General features: G+C 37.2%; 1 protein-coding gene and 1 non-coding gene across 4 annotated transcripts in view; both read right to left on the minus strand.

Annotated features, from left to right (window-relative positions):
• Nucleotides 1–22,899, minus strand: part of NR2C1 (nuclear receptor subfamily 2 group C member 1) — a 37,489-nt gene that overhangs the window by 8,784 nt on the left and 5,806 nt on the right. For 2 of the 3 annotated variants that reach the window (XM_037068307.1, XM_037068305.1), the window contains exons 2-10: nucleotides 21,267–21,340; nucleotides 18,134–18,364; nucleotides 14,840–14,918; nucleotides 13,476–13,655; nucleotides 11,848–11,995; nucleotides 11,660–11,750; nucleotides 7,411–7,595; nucleotides 6,058–6,223; nucleotides 5,145–5,266 (exon numbers count right to left, since the gene is read on the minus strand). In XM_037068307.1, the coding sequence (XP_036924202.1) occupies nucleotides 5,145–5,266; nucleotides 6,058–6,223; nucleotides 7,411–7,595; nucleotides 11,660–11,750; nucleotides 11,848–11,995; nucleotides 13,476–13,655; nucleotides 14,840–14,918; nucleotides 18,134–18,364; nucleotides 21,267–21,320 (1,256 nt within the window). In that variant the 5' untranslated portion in view covers nucleotides 21,321–21,340. Of the gene's footprint in view, nucleotides 1–5,144; nucleotides 5,267–6,057; nucleotides 6,224–7,410; nucleotides 7,596–11,659; nucleotides 11,751–11,847; nucleotides 11,996–13,475; nucleotides 13,656–14,839; nucleotides 14,919–18,133; nucleotides 18,365–18,605; nucleotides 18,707–21,266; nucleotides 21,341–22,899 lie in introns of those variants that run through there. The other variant, XM_037068306.1, reaches the window with a different exon arrangement.
• On the minus strand, nucleotides 9,803–9,989 carry LOC119002562 (U2 spliceosomal RNA). The gene has a single exon (XR_005069763.1). It is a non-coding gene; the product is annotated as a U2 spliceosomal RNA (small nuclear RNA).

Genomic DNA, 22,899 nt, shown 5'->3' on the forward strand with positions numbered 1-22,899 from the left:
GCTCAGTAGACTGAGCACCAGCCTGAGAACTGAAAAATTGCTGGTTCGATTCCCAGTCAGGGCACAAGCCTGAGTTGTGGGCCGGGTCCCCAGTTGGGGGGCATACCAGATGCAACTGATCAGTTTCTCTCCCTCTCTTATACTCTCTAAAAGTAGATACATAAACTCTTTTTTTAAAAAAAGTGCAATACACTGGCCTCTTTCCCTTGGATTATAAAATATAAAGATGATAACTGCCAATACAACAATAGCCATCAGTGTGAATGAATCAAAATTATATGTTTTCGGGGGTTTTTTTGGTCAAAGCAGCAAAAAATATTATTTTCTGGTGTACCAGAGAATGTTAATTAGTTTATATGTAGCATGAGATTAAAAATGGTTGAAAATCAATGCCTTAATGTATAGCTCAGAGCTCACTTAAAAAATAAAAATATTCTCTTACCACATTCCTCTCCCAAAGTAGTTAGTTTATCATTCCCCCTTCAGTGCCACATTTTCATTTATATTTTATACTTATTTCACGGTGTTCTAACTTACTGGTTTAGGTGTCTGTCTCCTATACTAGATTAACACCTTACTGAAGGCAAAGACACTCAAGTTCATTTCTGTATCTCTGTCAGCAGCACAGTAAATGACACAGAGAAGAAATTCAGCAAATGAATGCAGGGGATGTAGAACAGGGGAAGTAAAATTTAGAAAAGATAGTGTTAAAACAACCCTTCTACATAAGCTAACCTTGGACACTTTTCCTACTAAACAGTCTTTAAGCCAAAGAGTTCTTTTCTCCAAAGAGGGTAAAGTTGGTAAGAACATCCTGACAGGATCTCCCTGGCTGGTGTGGCTCAGTGGGTTGAGTGCCAGCCTGTGAACCAGGTCCCCATAGTTAGGGGCACGCGACAGGCGATTAGTCGATGTCTCTCTTGCACATGGGTGTTTCTCTCCCTCTTTCTGCTTCCCTTCCCCTCTCTCTAAAAGTAAATAAGTAATTAAAAAAAAATCCTGATAGGAAATATGTACACACTGATTAAAGGAGCTTAAATTTTTTTCTTATTAAACCTTTAAAATTAGGTTAATCGATGTGTTTAACAGAAATCACTTATCAAGTTCAAACCCAGTGCCATCTTTATGACATTACATTTTATTTGAGAATGGAATATATTCAAACAAAAGCTTGTACTGCCATTTAAGAGTTACAGAAAGTAATTATTCTCACTGGGAATTATTACTCAGGTGAAATCTTTAATTCAGGCTTATCACTGTTTCCCATTTAGTATCTGAGAACTGGCTATTTAAAATTTATTTAAAAGAAATGTTTAAGTGGAAATAAAATCAGTATTTTTAAGTCTCCATATGAAAATAATGAAAATTTTGATCTCAAACAAAATAGAATATAATAAGATACTATTTTTACTTATCAGAAAAGATGGATAAAATCCGGAACTAAAGAAGGTGTGAGAAAATAAGCATTCGTTCTCATACATTGCTAATGTGGGTACAAACTGTCTCAGCATCTTTTTCGGAGGACAATTTGGTAGTTCCTAGCAAAAACCTAAAAGGTATACCACACCCTCTTAGACTCAGCAGTTTCACTATTTATAAGAACATATTTTACAGAAATACTAACAACACAAGTCCTTAGTCTTCATCCATCTGACTGATTCAAACTCTGAAGTATTTAGTAATAATAAATAGAGTTTACACAGCAGCTACACCAATAGTTAATTTAACTGCAAAGAATCCTGTGGCCGTTACACTGAAACCAACTTCCAATACAGACAACAGGGAAGTGTGGCTGCCGCTCTAAAATCACACTATGTTACAACTGGAAACCCCAGGCTTTATTTTCGGTTTCTTCAACATCTGGATTCTTTCCATAGGATAATCACAGTTAATTTAATAGAAATTCTTAATATGAGTGGTGTTACAAATAATCAAGGAATTCAAATCACTACCCCTAAAGTTCTTCCCTTTTGTTGTTTTACTAGAACACTTGATAGCCTATTATTATAAAAAATAGCACCGGGTTACTTTTCAAGGGGTAAGTATGCCTTGAATTATACCCCTGGGGAACTAAACCTAATGCTTTAAAATAAATTAACTGCTAAGGTGTAAATTTACATTGTATTTTAATTTTTCTTAAAAAACAGACTGGATAAATTATGCAAGTTAACTGTTATTCTGAGAGCAACAGCTAACTGTTTTAAAGGTTAACCTTTATAAATCATGTTCTTAGTCTAGGTAATAGTATTATTAAGTACATTACTTAATACATGATATTAATAGTATTTCCAATGCCAATTAATAAACCAAATTATGAGGTTTTATGCATGCCTTTTAAAGTCATAATTCAGAGCCCTTCTGCTCATGATGGAGGAGTAGATAGACACGCTTCTCCTCCTTGCACAACCACAGAAAGAATCACAACCAGATCCCCAAAACAAAAAACATCCAGAACTGTCATAAAATGGAGCCGTTCAGAAGTCTAACAACCAAGGATTTAAAGAAGCCACATTTACCCAGATGGGTAAAAGGGGTGGAGCTGCAGAGACAGGGTAGGAGGTGGAGGTGGTGGGATGGACGGTTCCACATTCACGTGTGATGGATAAAGGTCAGGGGGAACCGCTGGGAGCAAGCGATCCCAGACCCCGGCCAGACTGCCAAGCACAGGGTTCCAGCACTGGGAAGATAACCCCCCATTACCTCTGGCTGTAAAAACCACTGGGGGTTGGGGTGGCGGAAGAACTGCCAAATTTTTGCCACTTAAAAATGTCCTGCATGGTTTTAGAATGAACGCAAACCACAGGGCAGCAGCTGGACAGGCACCAACAGCATATGGGAAGTGGGTGACGTGACTGGAAACGAGTCAAATGCTGAGTAAACCCCCAGAAGCCAAGGAGCAGCACTGTCCCTTTTCTGAGACCCCTCCCTTCACACAGAGCCACAAAGCAGTGGAATACATTGCCTGGCCCTGGCAATTACCTAAGGCTCCGCCCCATACAATTTACAGGTGCCTCTCCTACATCGGCCATGCTACCAAGACAGGGAGTAAAAGCAGCTCTATCAAATACGCAGAAGCAAATATAGGGAGGCTGCCAAATTAAGGAGGCAAAGAAATATGGCCCAAATGAAAGAAGAGAACAAAACCCCAGAAAAAGAACTAAAAAAATGAGATAAGCAACCTATGAGATGCAGAGTTCAAAACACTGGTTATCACAATGTTCAGAGATACCGAGTACGGCCATACAACAAAGGAAGAAATGAACAGGAAGAAATGAACGTTACACAAAGTAAAGTAAAGAAAATCTACAGGGAACCAACAGTGAAGGGGAGAAGGCTGGGACTCAAATCAATGATTTGGAACAAAAGAAAGAAATAAACATTCAACCAGAACAGAAAGAAGAAACAAAAAATTGAAACAAAAAAAAAAAACAAACATGAGGAGAGGCTTAGGAACTTCTGGGACAACTTAAACCCGTATCAATGTCCAAATCACAGGGGTGCCAGAAGGAGAAGAGGAAGAGCAAGAAATCGAAAACTTTTTTGAAAAAATAATGAAAGAAAACTTCTCTAATTTGACAAAGGAAATAGACATACAAATCTAGGAAGCACAGAGAGTCCCAAACAAGTTGGATCCAAAGAGGACCACACCAAGGCACATCATAATTAAAATGCCAAAGGTGAAAGATAAAGAGAGAATTTAAAAGCAGAAAGTTAGAAACTTTGCAGGCAAGAAAAGGCAAGGACATACAACGAAAGAATACTTCTTCCAACAAAGCTATCATTTAGAATGTAAGGGCAGGTAAAGTGCTTCCCAGACAATGTAACATTAAAGACATTTATCGTCACCAAGCCATTGTTACACGAACTGTTAAAGGAAGTTATTTAAGACAAAGAACATCCAAACTATTAACATTAAAATGACAACAAAGTCACAACTCTCAACAACTGAACCTAAAAAACAAAAACCAAACTAACCAAATAACCAGAACAGGAACAAAAATCATAGATTGCAAGATCACATGGAAGGTTATGAGCTGGGAGGGGGAAAGGGGAGAATGGGGAAAATGGTGCAGGGATTAAGAAGCACAATTGGTAGGAACAAAACAGACAGGGGGTGTTATGAATAGTACAGAAAAGGGAGAAGCCAAAGAACCTACACACATGACCCACGGGCAGGAACTAAGGGGGGGCTGCTGGAGGGAAGGGGGCTACCAGGCAGAGAAGGGCAAAGGAAGAAAAACTGGGACATCTGTAACAGCACAATCAGTAAAATAGACTTAAAAAATAACAGGACAAAAGTCGTAACTCAAATATGTTTCTTAGTTACATTAAAGTTTTCTCTAAGAATAAAGGATGGGCAGTTCTTATTCCTTAAACAGATGAATAGAATATGAAAGTGAATTGTTTACAAAATCACACTGGTGAGTAGGGTCCTGTAACTAGAACAAGGATCCTGTCACTAGAATAATCCTTTTCTAATTATGGGCTTAACAGTTTCCATGGTTTCCTTGCTTCTTCATTCCACTTACCTTAGAGTAATCTAAATAAATTTGGCAAACTTTAGGTAAAACTTGGGTTTCTTATAGTAGACCATTTTCACTAACACCTGATTACTTCAGAACAGAATATAGATGTGCTATTCAGCAGAACCAAAGTTCTAAATTATCACAGTGGTACTATGGGTTTACATTTTCTTCCTTTTGCTTCCAATCACGTGACTGGAAAACAGCTACTTCTGTTTTTAAACACACTCCCTGTTAACAGGTTTCCGCTCCTTATTAAGATGCCTGAGATGAACACTAGTGGTCGGAAGGGAAACAAACCCTGGGACATCCCTGCAGGCTCCCCCTCTTTAAGTCCTTCGGAGACAGCCTACTAGGAATGCTGGCCATAATTTATCAGCTCTACCGCACATATCTCATTCAAATGGTTAAGCAACTCAAATTATGAAATGTGGACACTCTTCCACATAAATATACATACAGGAAATACTAGTTGCCATGATTCGTAACATAAATGACAAAACTTAAAAAGTTATGCTGTAACATTTCTTTCCTTTGATATAGATCCTCCCCAAATAAAATTTCTTGCTTAATGTACGTCAGTGCTGCAAAACCACAAGTTTAAGACTTCACAACACTCACCCTAAAGCCTGGAAGGAAGGAATGGAAAGTGCCCAGTGCATGGATAAGAACAGCAGCCTGGAGGCGGACTCCCCGATGTAGTGCACGTTCAGGTACTCCGGCATGGGGGAAGGCATGGTGAGCTAGGGTGGGGAGGCATTGAGGGAAATTCTCTTAGGACTGACAGTTCCAAATTGTCATTTCTTCGAAGAAGTTAAATGTAAACACATTCCACATGAATCTAATAGTCAGCAAAGGCAAATCTTGAAATAATCTAAGTCACTGGATTTCAGAGCTAAAAATAGGATTTCGAATAAATGAGATCGGTTTCTAAAGCAATATTCAGACAAACAGAGTCCTACATAATAAATACCAACCATGATATCATCTGATGATGTTTTTTGAAGTTACTTTCTGTCTTGGTCTAACAATGTGTTTTTTCCTTTCCTCCCTTTCTTTCTTAACAATGGTATACAACCAATTCGGTGTAAGGAGCAATCGATCCTGTATATTACACGCTCCTTTCATTTAGGCCGTGGCCTTAGACTCAGATGGTTACAGGGTGAGAGGACTGGGTGAGGCAGTCCTGCTGCTGCCATCTGAGAGATGGGTATTCCCAGATAAAAACCAGCGCATCTGACACATCATGAATGCCAATATTTAAAGTGAAAAAAATATGTATAAATGTTCTAAAAGCAAATTTTTATAGACTTAACCCATTAACTGATGTTGTAACTATGACTTATAAACAGGATTTATCAAGCTGCTCTTTTATATAGGCAGATGTGTATGTTTTAGTTGATGTTTTGAATTCTATAGGGATATTTCTGACTTTTAAAAGTACAACAAATATAGTCTGATTTTTGAAAGGAAGATTAAAATCAAAATGGATAATACAACATAAAAGTTATAAAATATATATATATGGAAATACCCTGAAAGCTACATGTGAATCGCTGAGAAGTGGCCCCTCTTTTTCGATGTAACTTATGCTCGAGTCTCCAGCCATTAGGTGTACGCTTCCTTCCATGCCCTCTACTGAGCTCTGACAGGCTGTGCTCTCTCCAGGATTCAATGCTTTTGCAAGAGTGTCAAATGCCCTATAAGGAGACATCAGAAGCTGTGAGCTTGGCCAATCTCCACAATAAAATAAAAGTTCTACATAAAATTCTGGAATTAAGATTAAGGACTAAAAACATGTTTAGAAAATAAAATTTTGGTGTATCACTGAACACTCTATTTCAGTGATATTTATGACTCTCCAAAAGCAACAAATTAAGACTTCATATGTAGGATATGAAAAATACATTAATGTATTACCAGAGAACTAGTCTTTTAAAAAATCTTATGTAATTGAGGGAAAGAAAATTCCTTATACTTTGCTATAAAAACATGCTTTTATAAGCTATATACTTGTTATTAGAAGATATCAGCCCATTTACAAAGAGCAATTATTTAGAAAGAACAAAGGCTAGAACTTATGTTGACTTTATTCTATATAATACAAAGTTAGGCTTTAATTTTACTTAAAAATTCAGAGAATATCTTTAAACTTATGGTTATATAGCTACATTTAAATTGTAAGAATTTGATATTAGGATGGCAAATAATGAACTAATGGCAGAAAATAATTTTTCAAAATAGTTCCCCATATTTTTTAATGAGATGCTTTCTAGAGTTCCTTAAAAGCCATTGTCCAATGAAGTGCTTATTGAGACTCTCAAAGGTAGTTTCTTCAATAATTGATTTTAGGTGATGAACAGAGTGTGAAAAAACCTAAAGAAATCCGATTTCCACATTCGAACCATTAAGATTGAGAGAATGAAAAACAGAATTCTGATAGGAGTTTCCTGAACTATAACTTGAAAAATGTAGTTGATGCAACTAAGTTTTCAAATCTGTTTCATCATTAAAAACTGGTGGGGAAAATAAATGACTGCATAATAAAACAAATGTTTAACTCTAACTATACAGAAGATAAAAACTAGCAACTAAACTATCTAAAATGTTAGACCCATATTATCATCTTTAGTGGGAAAAAATTCCTGAAATTTATGACTACATTCTAGCTTACAGTGTTCACTTATTGCTTATTACTTAGAATGTAACTTACTGGAAAACACTTGACACTGAATGCAGTTAAAACTCACTATACCATAAATTTTCTAAGTCTAAAAGAAATACCTGCTTTCTGAAATTTCTATAAATAGTATTCAATATAAAATATTGTAAGAAATATTAATGGACACTTAAGCAAAAGGACATTTAAGATCAAAACAGGCCTTACCTTGACACATCACCATTGGTATGTATTTCTTGGTTAAATTCACACACAGAGGTATCACCATTGCTTAATCCTTCAATCACAGACATTTTATTACTATTTTGAGAAAGTCCTTTAGTTTTTCCAAGATTTGCTAACGATGTAACCACACTAGCCAATGTACTTAAATCGCCCTGACATGATTCAGCCTTAAAAAAAAAAAAAAGGTATCAAAACTATGCAAGTTAGTATCAATAAACCCTTAAATCTGAAGTATCCAATTCTAGATTATAAAATGCCCAAAGAAAAGTACCCTGATTAAGATGAAACCTAAAAAGTAAACCAAACAGCTTTGAGCATATAGAAACTTTTTGAGGAAAAACAAAGTTTAAAAATATCATGTACATTTCCTATGTTTATACAAAAGCTACTTCAAACCAAAAATGATACATCACAGCCTCTTCCTCTAGTAAAAGGATATTAAATTAGATCATCCTTTATTAGTATTTAAATTCTGGTATTATAATTTCCAAGATATATAAACTATAAAATTACACAGAATGTAATAAAATTATTAGTGAAAAGAAGAAAAAATATATAAATTATTGAATAGACTTCCTAGGATCCCAACTTTTACCAGCTACTGTGTTAAATGTGTTAAATACCAGGAAATATATGGTTGAAAAATTTATTTACATGTTTAAGACACTATGTTACACAGTGCTTACTTCCCCACTGTCTTCAGCTTATTTTTCTTAATGATTTATGTATTTGCATATTATTTATATTATTAGCTATGATTTTATAAAAGAGAATTTCCTTAACTCTTGACTACCCAGAAATATAATTTATATGACAAAGGCAGATTAAGTGCTTGATTGTTCTTCTATTTATCAATTTTCAGAGCAGTAAGTCAATGCCCTAGAAATCTCTAACGGTAACAGATGAGTTTTGAGTATCATTTTAATTTCACAGATTTTTACATATTTGATGTGTTTAAACCCATTAGTCATCTATTTTATTTTAAATGCTCAAATTATTTCATCCTAACCTAATGAGAGGCCTTCTGTTGCCTTCTATGGCACATTGACAGGATCCCTTAAATGATGTGGGTTTTCTTTTTAACATTTTATTTATTTTTAGAGAGAAGAGAAGGGAGGGAGAGACAATGTGCGGTTGCTTCTCGTGTGCCCACCACCAGGGACCTGGCCCACAACCCAGGCACGAACCCTGACTGGGAATCAAACCACCGACTCTTTGGTTGCAAAATAAAAGACACGTTTTTTATTTTCACCAAAAACTTGGTGGATTTGGATATTTTGAGTGTATCAGCTGTCTCCCATGTGGTATAACATTGATTGTTCACAATATCTTGATTTGATCGCTATCAGCTTCAACTGGTCTACCCAACTGTAGACTATCATCCAGCGAAAAATCTCCAGCACACAACTTTGAAACTTCGCAACCACTTTTTTTGACGTTTGATCAGTTCCAGCACCTTCTCTATATACTGCACAAATCTTTTGTGTTTCAGTTGTGTTTTTACCTTTCTTTAAATAATAAAGTATAATATGCCAAAAATGTTGCTTATTTTCTTCCATCTTCAATATTACAATGGCTACACAAATATTAATCGTTTTTGATAGTTTTTTTAAAAATATGCACACTGAGCCCTGGCTGGTGTAGCTCAGTGGACTGAGCACGGGCTGTGAATCAAAGGGTCACTAGTTCGATTCCCAGTCAGGGCATATTCCTGGGTTGCAGGCCAGGTCCCCGGTTGGGGCCATGTGAGAGACAACCACACATTGATGTTTTTTTCTCTTTCTCCCACCCTTCCCCTCTCCCTAAAAATACATAAAATCTCTTTAAAAATGCATGCTGATATGACAGCTGTCATACACAATTTAACAAAACTCTTTTGAATGAAGTTAAAGACAACTAAGCACTACTAGAGCCATCTTACAGGAAAAAAAAACCCAAACTTTTTTATTTAATCCTGCCCACAACCCTGTGAAATAGGAATCATCACCCCTTTACTGCTAACAAGAATTACTCTTTGTCACTATAGTAGTGACAATGACTAATTGTCACTACAGTAGTGATTTCTTGAGCATTTACTATAGTAGTAAACAGGGGAAGGAGAGTGGGAAGTCAGGTCTGGTGGGAAAGCCCATGCCCCTAACCATTCTGCTCCAGTCCTCTTACATGAGTAAAAGGGTTTCAGTTTTAGGTGTCTTCATTTTCAACTAACACTTACATTCTCTTCCATTTCATAACATGTCTATGTAACTAAATTTTGAAGTTTTGCTACTCTTATGCAATGTGGAAAGACTTCAATCTCTGACTCGACATTTTGGGAACCATTTGTCAGAAACCACACAAGGTTGTTATTGCAATTCTTTTTCCATTTTTATTTTTTTGGTGCACTGTTCCCAGAAGTACTGCAATACCAGATCGATGTGTGGGGTAAAGCCCTGTCCCACCTCCTAACTCCAGAAATCCATTTACTATAATGCCCTCGGATAGAGGGCATACCAGATATTAAACTGGTAAGAACAGATACAGATATTACACTCGACCTTAGCCAAAGGCTGAGAAGCGATGCCATTCCAATTTATTACGAAGATATATAGGAATGCACAGTGTCTGGACAAACAGTAATTTCTCAACAGAACTTAATTCTCTTCCTTTCCCAAAGGAATTAATATGTCAAGTAAATTGTAACTACCAATGTTATCCTGAATCATGTAGACAAGGCTAAGTAAAATCTTGTAACTCCAAAGTGTATGGTAAGAGGCCAAATCTCTATTTTAGTAGCAACACGCTAAAGCTAACCAGTAAGGCAGACACTCCCGCTCTCCCTATTTTACAGATGAAAAAGGAAAATGAGGCACTGAGAGGTCAAATAACTCGCCCAAGGTCATGCAAGTGGCAGCTGAAATTTGACTCAGAAGCACAAGTATTAAGAATGCCTTCAAGTATCAAGCAACAAATATATAACAAATTTGGCTATAGGATGAATCTTACAGGGTATATAAAACCAGATCACATTACAGGCCGAGAGAAACAAGCCATAGGGGTGCCCTAAAATCTGTCTCCGGGAGAAAATTTTTTGTTCTCCTAAGGGAGTTTCTGAAGACTAAAGAAATTTCATACGCTCCAGCTAAATAAACAAACCTTTCAACCCTTTAAACTCCCTGCTCAATAAGGAGGTGCCCCAAACCTCTGATGGGGTGTCAAACTCATTTTCACCGGGGGCCACATCAGCCTCGCAGTTGCCTTCAAAGAGCTAAATGTAATTTCAACTCCTTAACAGTGAAGGAGTGGTTACAGTTACACTGTCCTAAAATTATTTCAGCCCTTTGAAGGCAGCCACGAGGCTTATGTGGCCCGGGTGAAAATGAGTTTGACACCCCTGCCCCAAGAGAACCCAGATGACTTGGATACATAACACGAGAGCTCTTGCAATCCTATTCCTACTGCTCACTCAAGCCAATGATTTGAGTCAGGTGTGTCAGGATTGCTCTTGGCACTTATAAAATCTGTAGTGCAATATGAAAGAAGTATTAAAATTTTTCATGTATTATAAGTATCTATTTAGGACTTTTATTTCAAGATGAAAAACAACATGAAATACTTTTAAATGTTTGTCACTTTCACATTGAAGCTCTAACTGTCCTAGTGGAGTAAGGAACATTTCTACTGATAAAGTTAATTTTTATAGTATTTGTATCCACAAAATGGAGGGTAGCATAGTGGGGCCCCCTCATGCCACAAATCTTAACAAAGTCAGCCTGTACTTAGAGGAAAGTCAAGGAAAGCTAACGTAGCACCAACCACAATCCTCCAACTCAGCTTGGCCAGCTTATCTGGACCTAGGCAAACGGGACCTGCTCGCCCTAAAAGGGAATCTCTGGCTTTGCAGCCAACCAAGCCCCGCTCCTTGCTGCTGCTTCTGACTCTCTATAAAACTCAACCTTGCCCCAAATCCTCCCTGGGAAACAGTGTTCCACCGCTTCTGAGGCTCCGTACTCCCCCAACGCATGGATTATTTTCCCTTCAAGGAAGAGCACCAAGTTCGCTGCTAAGTTGTTTTAGTTTTGTCATTTGTCACTACCAAACAGTTGACAATTTATATTTTTAAAAGCCAAAAACTTGTAACAGGAAATATTTAAGATCAAGTCAACGGACTAAACTGATAGAGATAAAGAAAAGGAAACCATTTTAAAAGCTTAAAAATATTTCATTTTTAAATTAATTGCACTAACCACACCTTATCTGGTGTCATCAGCACAGCTGACTCTGTTTTTACTCCAGGCTGATGGATATTCACAAACATTCCTGACTCTAACAGTCCCGTTGACCTGTGACAAATAGAAACAAATTTTAGCCTTAGTTTCAGCGGGAAGACAAACAAGTGGCCAGCTACTCAGTATGTGCCACGTGGTGTTTGTACCCCACCTTGTGGTTTCATTCTCCGTCACAAAAGTGGGGGTTGCAGCTAATGGACTCCGAAGGTCTTTTCGAATGTAGATTTTTTCTGTCGAAGCTGCACAGTTGGAAGATTTTTCTCGTGATACTTCTATGGGTTTTCTTTCACACTGAACAGCTACAAAAATGTGTTAAGACTATGTCACAACGCAGAATTCACAGACAATTACAAATACAAGCTCCAGGTCAGCAATACTGCTCGTGGGAGACCTGGTTTGCATAACTGAACCCAACAATAACCGACCACCAATCTTCAAAATTATCTGCACATTTAACAAAGCTGCTTTAGAAAACTGTAATAGTAAACAGTAAAAATGGCCTTTTTGCATCTCTTGTTCTCTTTTCTCTTCCTGTCACTGCTGTGGTAGAAATGTAGAGGAACTGTTTGTTATCTTTTAAAATCTCACCGTTGAGAACAAAAAAAGTAAAGTTAGGAGTCCCTTTACTTATCTGTATGAGAGTTTTAAAAAATGAAATCATATTTAACCATTTGAAAACAATACTAGTAAGAGCCACAAAAAAGACCAGTTAGATTTTTCCCCCTTTTAATTGAAGGCAGTTTGAGAAATAATTCAACTGTTTAGTCTTCATTTATAAAATACAGTATATTTCACTTGTTTTATAGAAATTTCATCTCATGATATTAAGGACATATTGTTTGTACAGTTAAATGAACATTTTCTGAGGGAAAAAAGCCAACAATATTCAAATCCAAGTTTTGGCACTTATTAGTTGTGTGACCTTGGACAAATGACTAAATGTATTTATGCAAATTGTAAAGTGGGTAATAGTAGCACCAACTGTATAGACTTTTGCTATGAGATTAAGAAACTTATTTCACACACTACAAAGTTAGGCACAGTAAGAGCTCAATCAATATTAGCTATCAAAAACTAAACTTATTTAACCCTGGCTGGTGTGGCTCAGTGGACTGAGTGCTGGCATGCGACTCAAAGTACCGCAGGTTCAATTCCCAGTCAGGACACATTCCTCAGTCACAGGCCAGGTCCCCAGTAGGTGGTGCTTGAGATGCAACCACACACTGATGTTTCTCTCCCTCACTTTCTCCCTCCCTTCCCCTCTCTCTAAAAATAATTTAAAATACATATATATTTAAAAAACAACTAAATTTATTTAGTTAGTTGTGCTTTTTTTTTTACCATGTTCAAACTGCAAATATGCAAGTGGCATATAGCTACTCAATAAATATTTGTTGAATGAATTAAAAATACATACATATGTACATATTTCAATGTTTTAAATTGGAAAGCTATAAATTAAAAAGTATGTAGCCCTTGGCTGGTGTGGCTCAGTGGAGTGAGCGCGGGCCTGCGAACCACACGATCGTGGTTCGATTCCCAGTCAGGGCACATGCCTGGGTTGCAGGCCAGTTCCCAGCAGGGGACTCATGAGAAGCAACCATACACTGATATTTCTCTCCTTCTCTCCTTCCCTTCCCCTCGAAAGATAAATAAATAAAATATTTTAAAAAATAAAAAATAAAAAGCATGTAAAACTGACATTTTAATGTGCTAATTTTAACATACTCCTAGAGTTTTCCTGAACTCTTAGTTTTCTCCTTTAAAGCTAATACATACAGTCTTGTTTCATTCCAAACGCAATACATCTCTGTAACCTGCAGTATTGACAGCGGTTTCGATGGTGCTTATTGATCACACAGTCCTTTGATCCTCGACACGAATAAACTAAGTTTTTTCGGATACTTCTTTTAAAAAATCCTTTGCAGCCTTCGCAAGTCACTGCTCCATAATGACGCCCTAGAGACAGAGCATTTAGAAAAGTCGCACATTTTCATAAACCCATCTCTTCACTTTAAATAACATGTATGAGATAAAACTGAGATTTTTTAGTTTATGACATTAGAAAAAATTAGGAATTACCAAACAGAAAATGAAACAACCATATTCTCTAATTGGATATATTTAAACAACATGAATTTTTTTAATTTTATAAAATAACCTCAACAATGGTATAGAAAATTGGGGAAAGAAACAAAATCACTCAGAACCCCATAATTTAACATAGTAACTATTTTCAGTTCTGATATCACAAATTATACTTCTGTCAATTAGTGTGTAAATATATTTTAATCTGAAAACTGCAATCTAAAAACAGGATATCAGTTTGTTGATATTTGAATGATAGTAATTCCTCCTCACTGTGGGTTCCATTTTTTAAATCTCTGGAAATATCTGTTGCACTCGGATTCACCTATCATTTCACAAACTGTTTCTCTGGCACAAAATCTATTATTACAAATTGAACACACTCTGAGGAAAGTTGTACCATAAATTTTTATAATTCAGCTATAGGAATAGATTAAAGAAAATAATTTTTTTAAAAAACCTGTGCCCTTAAACTATATCCCAACGGCATTTGTGAATACAGGTGAATGAATGTGGGTTTGTATTTCTGGCCAGAACTAAGATGACTTAACGCTGAGTACTAGTAATAGGTTTGGAGAAATGCCTGCTGAGCTATGCAAAGAACTAAATAAAGATAACCAGAACTTTTCCACCTTATTAATTCCAGTTACTTTGTATTCCTAGAATGAGAACAAGGCTCAATAGGCCGGTTAATAACTAAACATTATATATTACTAAAAATTACAACTCATTTTAAGCAATTCTTTGACAAAACTGTTGTCATATTCAAAAAATTTTCCACATGTTGGTTGACTTTCAAAAAGTAAACTTTGATAATTCTTTGAAATATGCATTTTACGTCACTGCAAGATCAAATGAAACTGCAATGAAGAGAAAAATTTTTATATGAATAAAAAGCCGTGGGGGAAAAATCAGTTAAATTCCATGGATACAAATATGAACCATGAAAACTAATGCTCCTTTATTTTTTCATGTTACTGTTAGTAAAAGAAACATGGAAGTGTGGTAGTTACTTTAACAATACAACACAGACAGGAAGGCATTTTTAATGTTACCTGATGCTTTGTCTCCACATACTACGCAAAGATCAAAAATCTTATTTGGTCCTTGGTCTGAAGAATTATCTGTTAAGAGCTAAGTAAACACCCCCCAAATAAAAACAAAACACAGTAATTTGTTATTATTCAATAATGAGCTCATGTAAAAAAAAATTAAAAGAACATTCAGTTAGTCTTACTTTCTGCTTTCTTTTTTATAAGTTATTCTGAAACTTTTAACATTATTATGCATATAGCAATTAAGCTATTTGTAATTTTCTTAAGAAGTAGAAATTTCAATGTTATAAGAAACAAAGACAGCACTTTTAAATTTGTTTCATAATAATTTCTTTAAAGTAAACAGACTATTTAACACATGAATACATAAGTAGTTTTTAATATATCTCACAAACTCACCCTTTAATATTCATACAAAACACATCAAATTATCACAACAGTTATCAGTCCCATCAAGGCATTTGTCTTTAAACAACTTAGAACCTTTCCAAATGAAATGACTAAAATATGCTCCAGTGGCATAAAAAATAACTCTAAATTGTTTTAAAGAACAGGAGTTATGAGGAAAACAATGTTGATGATGTATCAGCTTACAATCATGGGAATATAACTGATACACAAAGGTATAAACGTTTCATCAACGGGCTGCCGCAGGTGTGGGCTGGAGTAGTGGTCCAGAGCACAGACTCTGGAGTCTGATAATCGGCAGAGAGCCCAACCCTGGCACAGCCTTGGGTAACTACCAAGCCTCTTCTGATTATATATGCAGCTCATCACTAAAGACAGCTAACGCTGGTAAAGAAATACTCATTTCTGCTTTTAGGTTTATCCTTCAACCTTTTCCTCCTTTTCTTTCAATCCTTTGAAAAGTGAACAAATTAATTCAACCCCCCAAAATGTGATACAGCATCTTGTGAACACCACCTCCCCGCTTTAAAACAGGTCACAAAGTAATCATCTACTTTGACTCTTTTTCTTCTTTCAGGGGTGTGAATGCCTTCAGGAGTAATTCTGATTTTAAAAACTTTAAACAGTCCATAAAATAGCTGTCCTTTATTATGTTATAGTGGTATCATTTCTTTTTTATATCACCATAAAAATCAGTCAATAAAAAAAAAAGACCCATATACTGTCTTTCAAAGTATCTAAGACAAATACCATTCTTTTCCTTAACAGTTTATCTATTGCAAATGGTGCTAATATTGTATCTGCTACTTACTTCTAATGGCATAACAAAGAGTAAGGGACTCACTCACATGCCATCTTAGGTCCCTAAACCAGAAATCAAATCATCGTGGCACAAGGAATTCCGTCCTATCTACTTGTTTCTCTCTCATTGCTTTCAGCTATGATCTATAAAATACCAATATTACCTTTACTTTTATACTACAAAAATTTTACAAAAAATAGTAACTTTCCAACGGAGAAAAGTGACACATATTTCTTCTGGTCAAGGTTAACGTCACCAATCATAAAGCACGATGATATTAAGTACCCTTGATAGGATGTGATGAAAATGGCACTTCACTTCTGTGACCTCCTCCCCCAAACCCACAACCCCAATCTCACAGGAAAAAAGCAGCCCAAGTCCCACAGTGGGGCGACCTCCACTATGCCCGGCCAGTACTCCTCAGAACCCGTCAAGGCCGTCCAACAGCAGGGAAGGCTGAGACACTATACCAGGGAAGAAGAGTCTAAGGAGACATGGCACCTAACTGCAGTATGCCACTTTGAAACAAAAAAGAATATTAGGTAAAAATTAGGGAAAGCTAAAAATATCTATTAATTTTCATTAATAATGTATCAGTATGTGTTCATAAATTGTAACAAATGTATCACACTAATGCAAAAATGCTAACAGGAGAAACTGTATGTTGGGAGGTTATATGGGAACTCTGTAGAGTAACTACTTAACACACCTATAAATGTAAAACTTCTAAAAAATCAAATCTATTAATACAATAAAGATATGCATGTTGCAATTTTTTAGTGATGGCTATCTTGTTCATAACTTTATATAAAGCCTATCCATTTTTGACCTTAGCAGCTTCTAAAATGATATAATTGTAATTGAAAGAATAGAATCTATTAGACTGTATAGGCAAGATTTTCTATTTTATAAATAAGCAGTTTTTCACTACCATAAGAAATTTTCTTTGATCAGTTTTTCATAAAAAAATAAGGAATCCATTTTTAAGAGGGCACTCCCCCAAAATCTCTCTGAAGGCAAACTTAAGAGTTCATTTTATTTGTATTCATTGTAGCAAAAAGCAGTAAAAATATCTACATAACCATAGACATTAGTATGTAAAAGACCTAACTGGCTCTTGAAGAATCATGTAAACTAGCAAAAATTAACACCAACACAATGCAAAGTTAGTCTGCACTCCTGAGTTCCAATATTAATGCAGACCATAGAGCAGATGGCCTGCTACACCAACCAAGATGTAGATGACAATAGGAGAGGCACGGTGACAAAGACAGCAGCTATGATACCAACTTCTGGATTTGGAAGCTGCTTGTTAGGAGGCACAGGCAGCTCGGTCCTGGAAACCGCGGCCCCAGAAGAGGCTCGGATCTGGCAGTTTGGTAACTGTGCAGACGCAGAGGTCTCTGAGAACCGAGTTCTAAACTGTGCTCTCGAAGTTATTTTTGGAAACCTGACCTGGAACTGTTTCCTTCAGCCTTCCCAATTCTTTGAGCTCTCTAAAATTCTACTTTCATAATAAAAAATCCTCTCCTGAGGATATGTTTATTGATTCTTAGAGAGAAGGGAGGAAGGGAGTGTAACAGGGAAGGAGAGAAGAGGGGAGAGGAGAGAGAGAGAAAGAGGGAGAGGGGGAGAGGGAGAGGGGGAGGGAGAGACATAGATGAGAGAGAAAATCATTGATTGGTTATCCCCCATACACACCGTGACCACAACCTAGATATGAGCTCTGACTGGAGACTGAACCCACAACCTCCTGGTGGGTTGGGACAATGCTCCAACCAACTGAGCCACCCGGTCAGGGTTTCTCTATATTCTTTATTAAATCTCTTCCTGCCAAAATAGCCAGAGTGGATCTTATGCAACTAAGAACACCCCAAATACACGAGTGTTAAGTACATGTAAAGAAAAGTTAGCAGCCTATAGGAGAGGGCAGTCACCACCGATAATCTGCACAGCACATAATTTTATGGAAGATTTTTTTTCATACTGAACGTGCAGGACCGAAAGTTTTAATGCCAGGATTTAGGACACGCTTCTTAATTCTTTTCAAGCATAAGCTGGAAAGACACTCTGTAGTTATTTACCTGGAGGTGTTGTGCAGACAGATCAGGAGTTGTGAAAAATAACTGGTTGACACCTGCTGCATCTGGAGTTGTGAGAAAAACTTTCCCCGGCGTGGAGTCCTGCCTGGCCAGAATGACTTTGCTCGGAGCAGAGCCGTCATGATTGGTCAGAATGAACTGCTTGCCTTGTGTGTCGTGCTCAAGGGCTGTCACGATCTGGATTTTCTGGCCAGTCTGCTGCTCTGTAACAACCTGATGCAATCATGTGCCATTAATAATCAAATCAACTCAATTTTTCTTCTTGAAGAACACAATTTTCTCATATCTTCAACAAAGCTAGAAAGGCATACCCATTACATATATACTCACTATAATACACACATACACACACGCCTTTTGAATTGGTAATCCTACGTCCATGAAATCCTATCTTTCAGAAATGAACAAATGTACAAATTGAATAAAGGTACAATAATAGTAAGAACATTTAGACCTCACTATTTTGATTCCTTCCTTCCCCTTCCCTTCCACCTTCCATTTAGACAAACATGTCTTGGGTGTATTCTATTTGCAAAGCACCATTTGTTCTGGGTCCTGAGAAAGAGAAATAAACAAAATCTTTGTTCTCATAAAGCTTTTATTTTACTGAGAAAAGACAGATAAAAATCAAATAAGCAAATAATAGTGTCAGATGGTATTAAGTGCTGGGCAGAAAACTAAAGCAGGGTAAGGTGAAAGTCGGTGATGGAACTGCGCAGACATGAGTGAATTAACAGACCAAAGTTTAGGCCTAGCTAGGGGACGTACGTCCGGGTACAGGAAACAGAACATAGAAGCAGGTGGTGAGGCAGAAGTGTGCTGGACAGGCGTGAGGCAAGCAGCACAGCAAGAGAGCTGTGTAAGTGGAACCAAGTGGATGAGGGGGAGGGATTATGGTGACGTAATTAAGACGGGTCTGAGTGACAGCAGGGGCCAGATCATACGAGGTTCCTAGACCAAACACACTCTGGACTTCCTACTGTGTGAAAGGGGCTATGCCGGGGGGGGGGGGGGGGGGGGGGGGGGTGCGGGCGTTAGGGGCCACCGAATTTTAAATGGCGCCCCCNGCTATGGAGCGGGGAGTGCCAAGATCTTCTAAAAAGATCGTTATAGATTTAGTGTGAAGATCAGATTGTGAATGTAAGAGCAGGATGAAGGGAGACAAGATGCTACTGCACAGACCCTGGCAATATCTGGGTATTATTACACATGGGCAAAGACACTGGACGAGAACAGGGCAGTGGCCATGCTGGGGAATGGGGGACAACTGGATTTGGGGTGATTTAGGAAAAGAAAGGTAACAAGCTGATGGACTGGATGTGGAATATAAGGAGAGAAGTGTCAGGGATGACTATAAAATTTTAGCCTGAGGAATTGGGAGGAAAGAACTGCCGCCTACCGAGATGGAGTACTCTGAGGAAGAGCAAGTTCATGAATAAAGAGAACTAACTCAGCACCAAGGATTTCTGTTGTTCTGCAAATACTCTAGAGCAAAGTCATTAAGCCATTTTAATTCTTTGACTCAATTTTTAAATGGCAGAGTTGGTTTGTTTTCACCTTTTTCTGTTCCCTGAAATATTTCCATCAAGATTATTTTCTACGCAAAATTTACAACAAAGTTATGAACCACTAATCCGTTTTTGTTCAGAGCAGACTGTACTGACTACAGCTGCTGCCAATCTGAGTTTTTTGCTGAGCATTATTTCCACCCTGTCCTATTTTTCTAGGTGCAGTTTTTAAATGTTGCCAATTTTACTTTATACAGATTATTTCTACAAAGTCCAGTCTCTATCCTCCCTGAAATTTTTTTAGGTTGTCAATGACACCCAAAGATGTGACTCTGAATCAATTCATCTACAACAAATTGTACCACGTAAAATTTAAGCTGTTTTATGAGTTTTTAAATTATTTCTATCAGTAATATTCACTGTGAATGGAATAAAAATCTAAGAGCTGACCCTTATTTCTTAAAGAAAACAGCATTAGGTGCAGGCACGGTAGGTACAACTGTAACTGGGTTGGACACTTCGCCTGGATGAGTAAAAGGATGTTGACTGCAGCATAGCAATTATAACTGGAAACTGAAGCAATCCAAATGGTCTTCAATAAAGAACAGTAAATAGATTAATAGGCCACGGACAAAGTTTCCCAGCCTCTGGATTCCATTCCACTCAAAAACTAGTCAGTGTCCCACAGGGCTTTGGTTCATGTGAGTTACTGTCTAGCTTAATGGAAGCTAGATTTCATATCTGCCTCTGCATTTAACCTGTTGCAATATGTTATTTGGGTTAAAACATTAAAAAAAAGAAAAAAGAAAACCCAGCCTTACATTTATTGATTGAAAAGGGGAGGAATCTTATATTAAGCCTCTCCACACTGCAGAAACTGATCTTGATACTACACCAAAACCTGGTAAAAGTGGCAACTACAAGTTTGTTACAATATGGAATCAGAAACTATATAAAAAGCTATTGGCCTATCTTGTAATTTAAACGGACTCTCTATCATGAGTGATTAGGGAACATCATGCATTGGTCATTTGGGAAGGTAGCTATGCACACCTTTTAAATGTTGATATTTCATCATACAGTGTCACATGTTACGTAGTCTCTGGAAATTTCTACTGTATACTGTGAGAGAATGATAGTGAAAAGGCAAATGACATTTTAGTATTATTATGAAAGTAACTTTGACCTTGCTGATTTTCTGCAAGAGTCTCTAGATGATACTGTGAAAACCCTGTAGATTGTGGTACCTCTTACTAAGCAGTAGGATGTAGTAACTGTCTGCAAAACGAAGCTCTATTGACATGGATCTGCTCCCACTGGTCCATTAAGGCGGCCCTCAGATTTTGTACCCTCCAAAAGTATTCTGGATCAGGTCCCCACTCTCCTGCACAATTCTTCATTGGCTGCTTTCTTTTGTGCTGCCGTAACACCCTATACAACTACTACCAGCACTTACCATATCCTATTCAGGTCGTCCGATTATTTAACTCTTACTAGGTTAAGGCTAAGTAGGGGGGATCTTTTATCTCTGTACTGCAGAACCTAGAACACGCATTTGGTGTAATTAAGTTTGGTGAATCAGTGAATGAACTATAAACTACACATACCTCTCCCATCTGTTGTTCAATAATTTGATGTGCAATTTCTTCTATGGTTGCCATGATCTAACTGCAAAAATGTCCTGCCAAAAATAAAAAGATGCCTTTTCATAATTATACCCATAAAAACATATTTACTGAAGAATTTAGAAGTGAAATTCTATGATAGTTAGAATTTTCTTCAAAGCAGTCTGGTTAGATGGGTGGGGTAGGAAGGATTATAAATTAAACAAAATTGGCCATGCACTGATAGTTACTGAAGACTGGTGGAGTTTATACAGGGGTTTATAAAATTATTCTCTCTGCTTTTATATATTGAAAAAATACCTACTGAAAATAACTATCAACCAAACAATTTCACTTCTCAAAGATACTGAAGTCTAAAAAGGAGTGCTCTAATACAGATCAGTAGTTTATTAATTTAAATGAAGGCAATCCTATCTGTAAACAAACACATCACTGTAGCCATTTAACAAGTTATCAAATATTGTAAAAAATGACAAAATAAATGCACTGATTTGGAAGGTAGAAAGATTCCTCTAGAATCATTTCATGAATGATTGCTCTTCACTAGTGGCAGTTTCTTATGTATTAGGGTTAATTTGAATTTAATGTAAAGCTGTCTTCAAATGGACTTGAGAGCCTGTAAGATTAGTTGACTTTGACTTTTGCCTTTTCCCTATACAAGGTAGTCAAGAATATAAAATTGCCCTGGCTGATGTGGCTCAGTGGACTGAGTGCCAGACTGCGAGCAAAAGGGTCGCCAGTTCGATTCCCAGTCAGGGCACATGCCTGGGTTGCAGGCCAGGTACCGACTGGTGGGGGTGCAAGAGGCAACCACAAACTGAGTTTCTCTCCTTCTCTCTAAAAATAAGTAAACAATAACATCTTAAAAAAAAAAGGAATCTCCCTACCTTAGCTACTCCCTATGTGGCTTCTCATTTCCAACTCTGTAGTCAAGTACCAGGAAAGGGAAGTCTTCTCAAATTCTAATTTTAAAATCTTGATAATGGATTCAGGCTGGCCTAACTTAGGTTGTGTGCTTATCTCTTGAATTAACCAATGTAGGTGGGGCAGAAAGACAGAAAGAAAGGTTAATGTGATTGGCAGTTTCCCTATTTTCAGAAGGCCTATTTACCAAAAGAAGGGACCAGCACAGACATGCCTACTGATATAATCACCAAGAGCCAGGCAATCACTCCAATTTGCTTCTACTACTGATACGGAGAACTCTTCAACCAGATGTCCACTGAACACTACTACTACTAAGCTACTCAAAAACTATTCAGTGCTGACTACAATTTTCTGCTGTCGGTTGAAGAAATCCCAAGAAGAAGAAAAATCCCTTATTCTTTTTTAAAAATATTTTATTTATTTACTTTCAGAAAGAGGGGAAGGGAAGGAGAGAGAGAGAGAAATATCAACGTGTGGTTGCCTCTCATGTGTCCCCCACTGGGATCTGGCCTGCAACCCAGGCATGTGTCCTGACTGGGAATCGAACCAAGATCCTTTGCTTCACAGGCCTGCACTCAATCCACTGAGCTATACCAGCCAGGGCAAAAATCCCTTATTCTTGTAAGATACTGTATCAAGATATCTACTTTTGGCCCTGGCTGGTGTGACTCAATGGATTAAGCACCAG

The sequence above is a fragment of the Sturnira hondurensis genome, unplaced genomic scaffold (genome assembly GCF_014824575.4).
Source record: "Sturnira hondurensis isolate 20B ecotype Veracruz unplaced genomic scaffold, ASM1482457v3 Scaffold0017436, whole genome shotgun sequence".
Taxonomy (NCBI): domain Eukaryota; kingdom Metazoa; phylum Chordata; class Mammalia; order Chiroptera; family Phyllostomidae; genus Sturnira; species Sturnira hondurensis.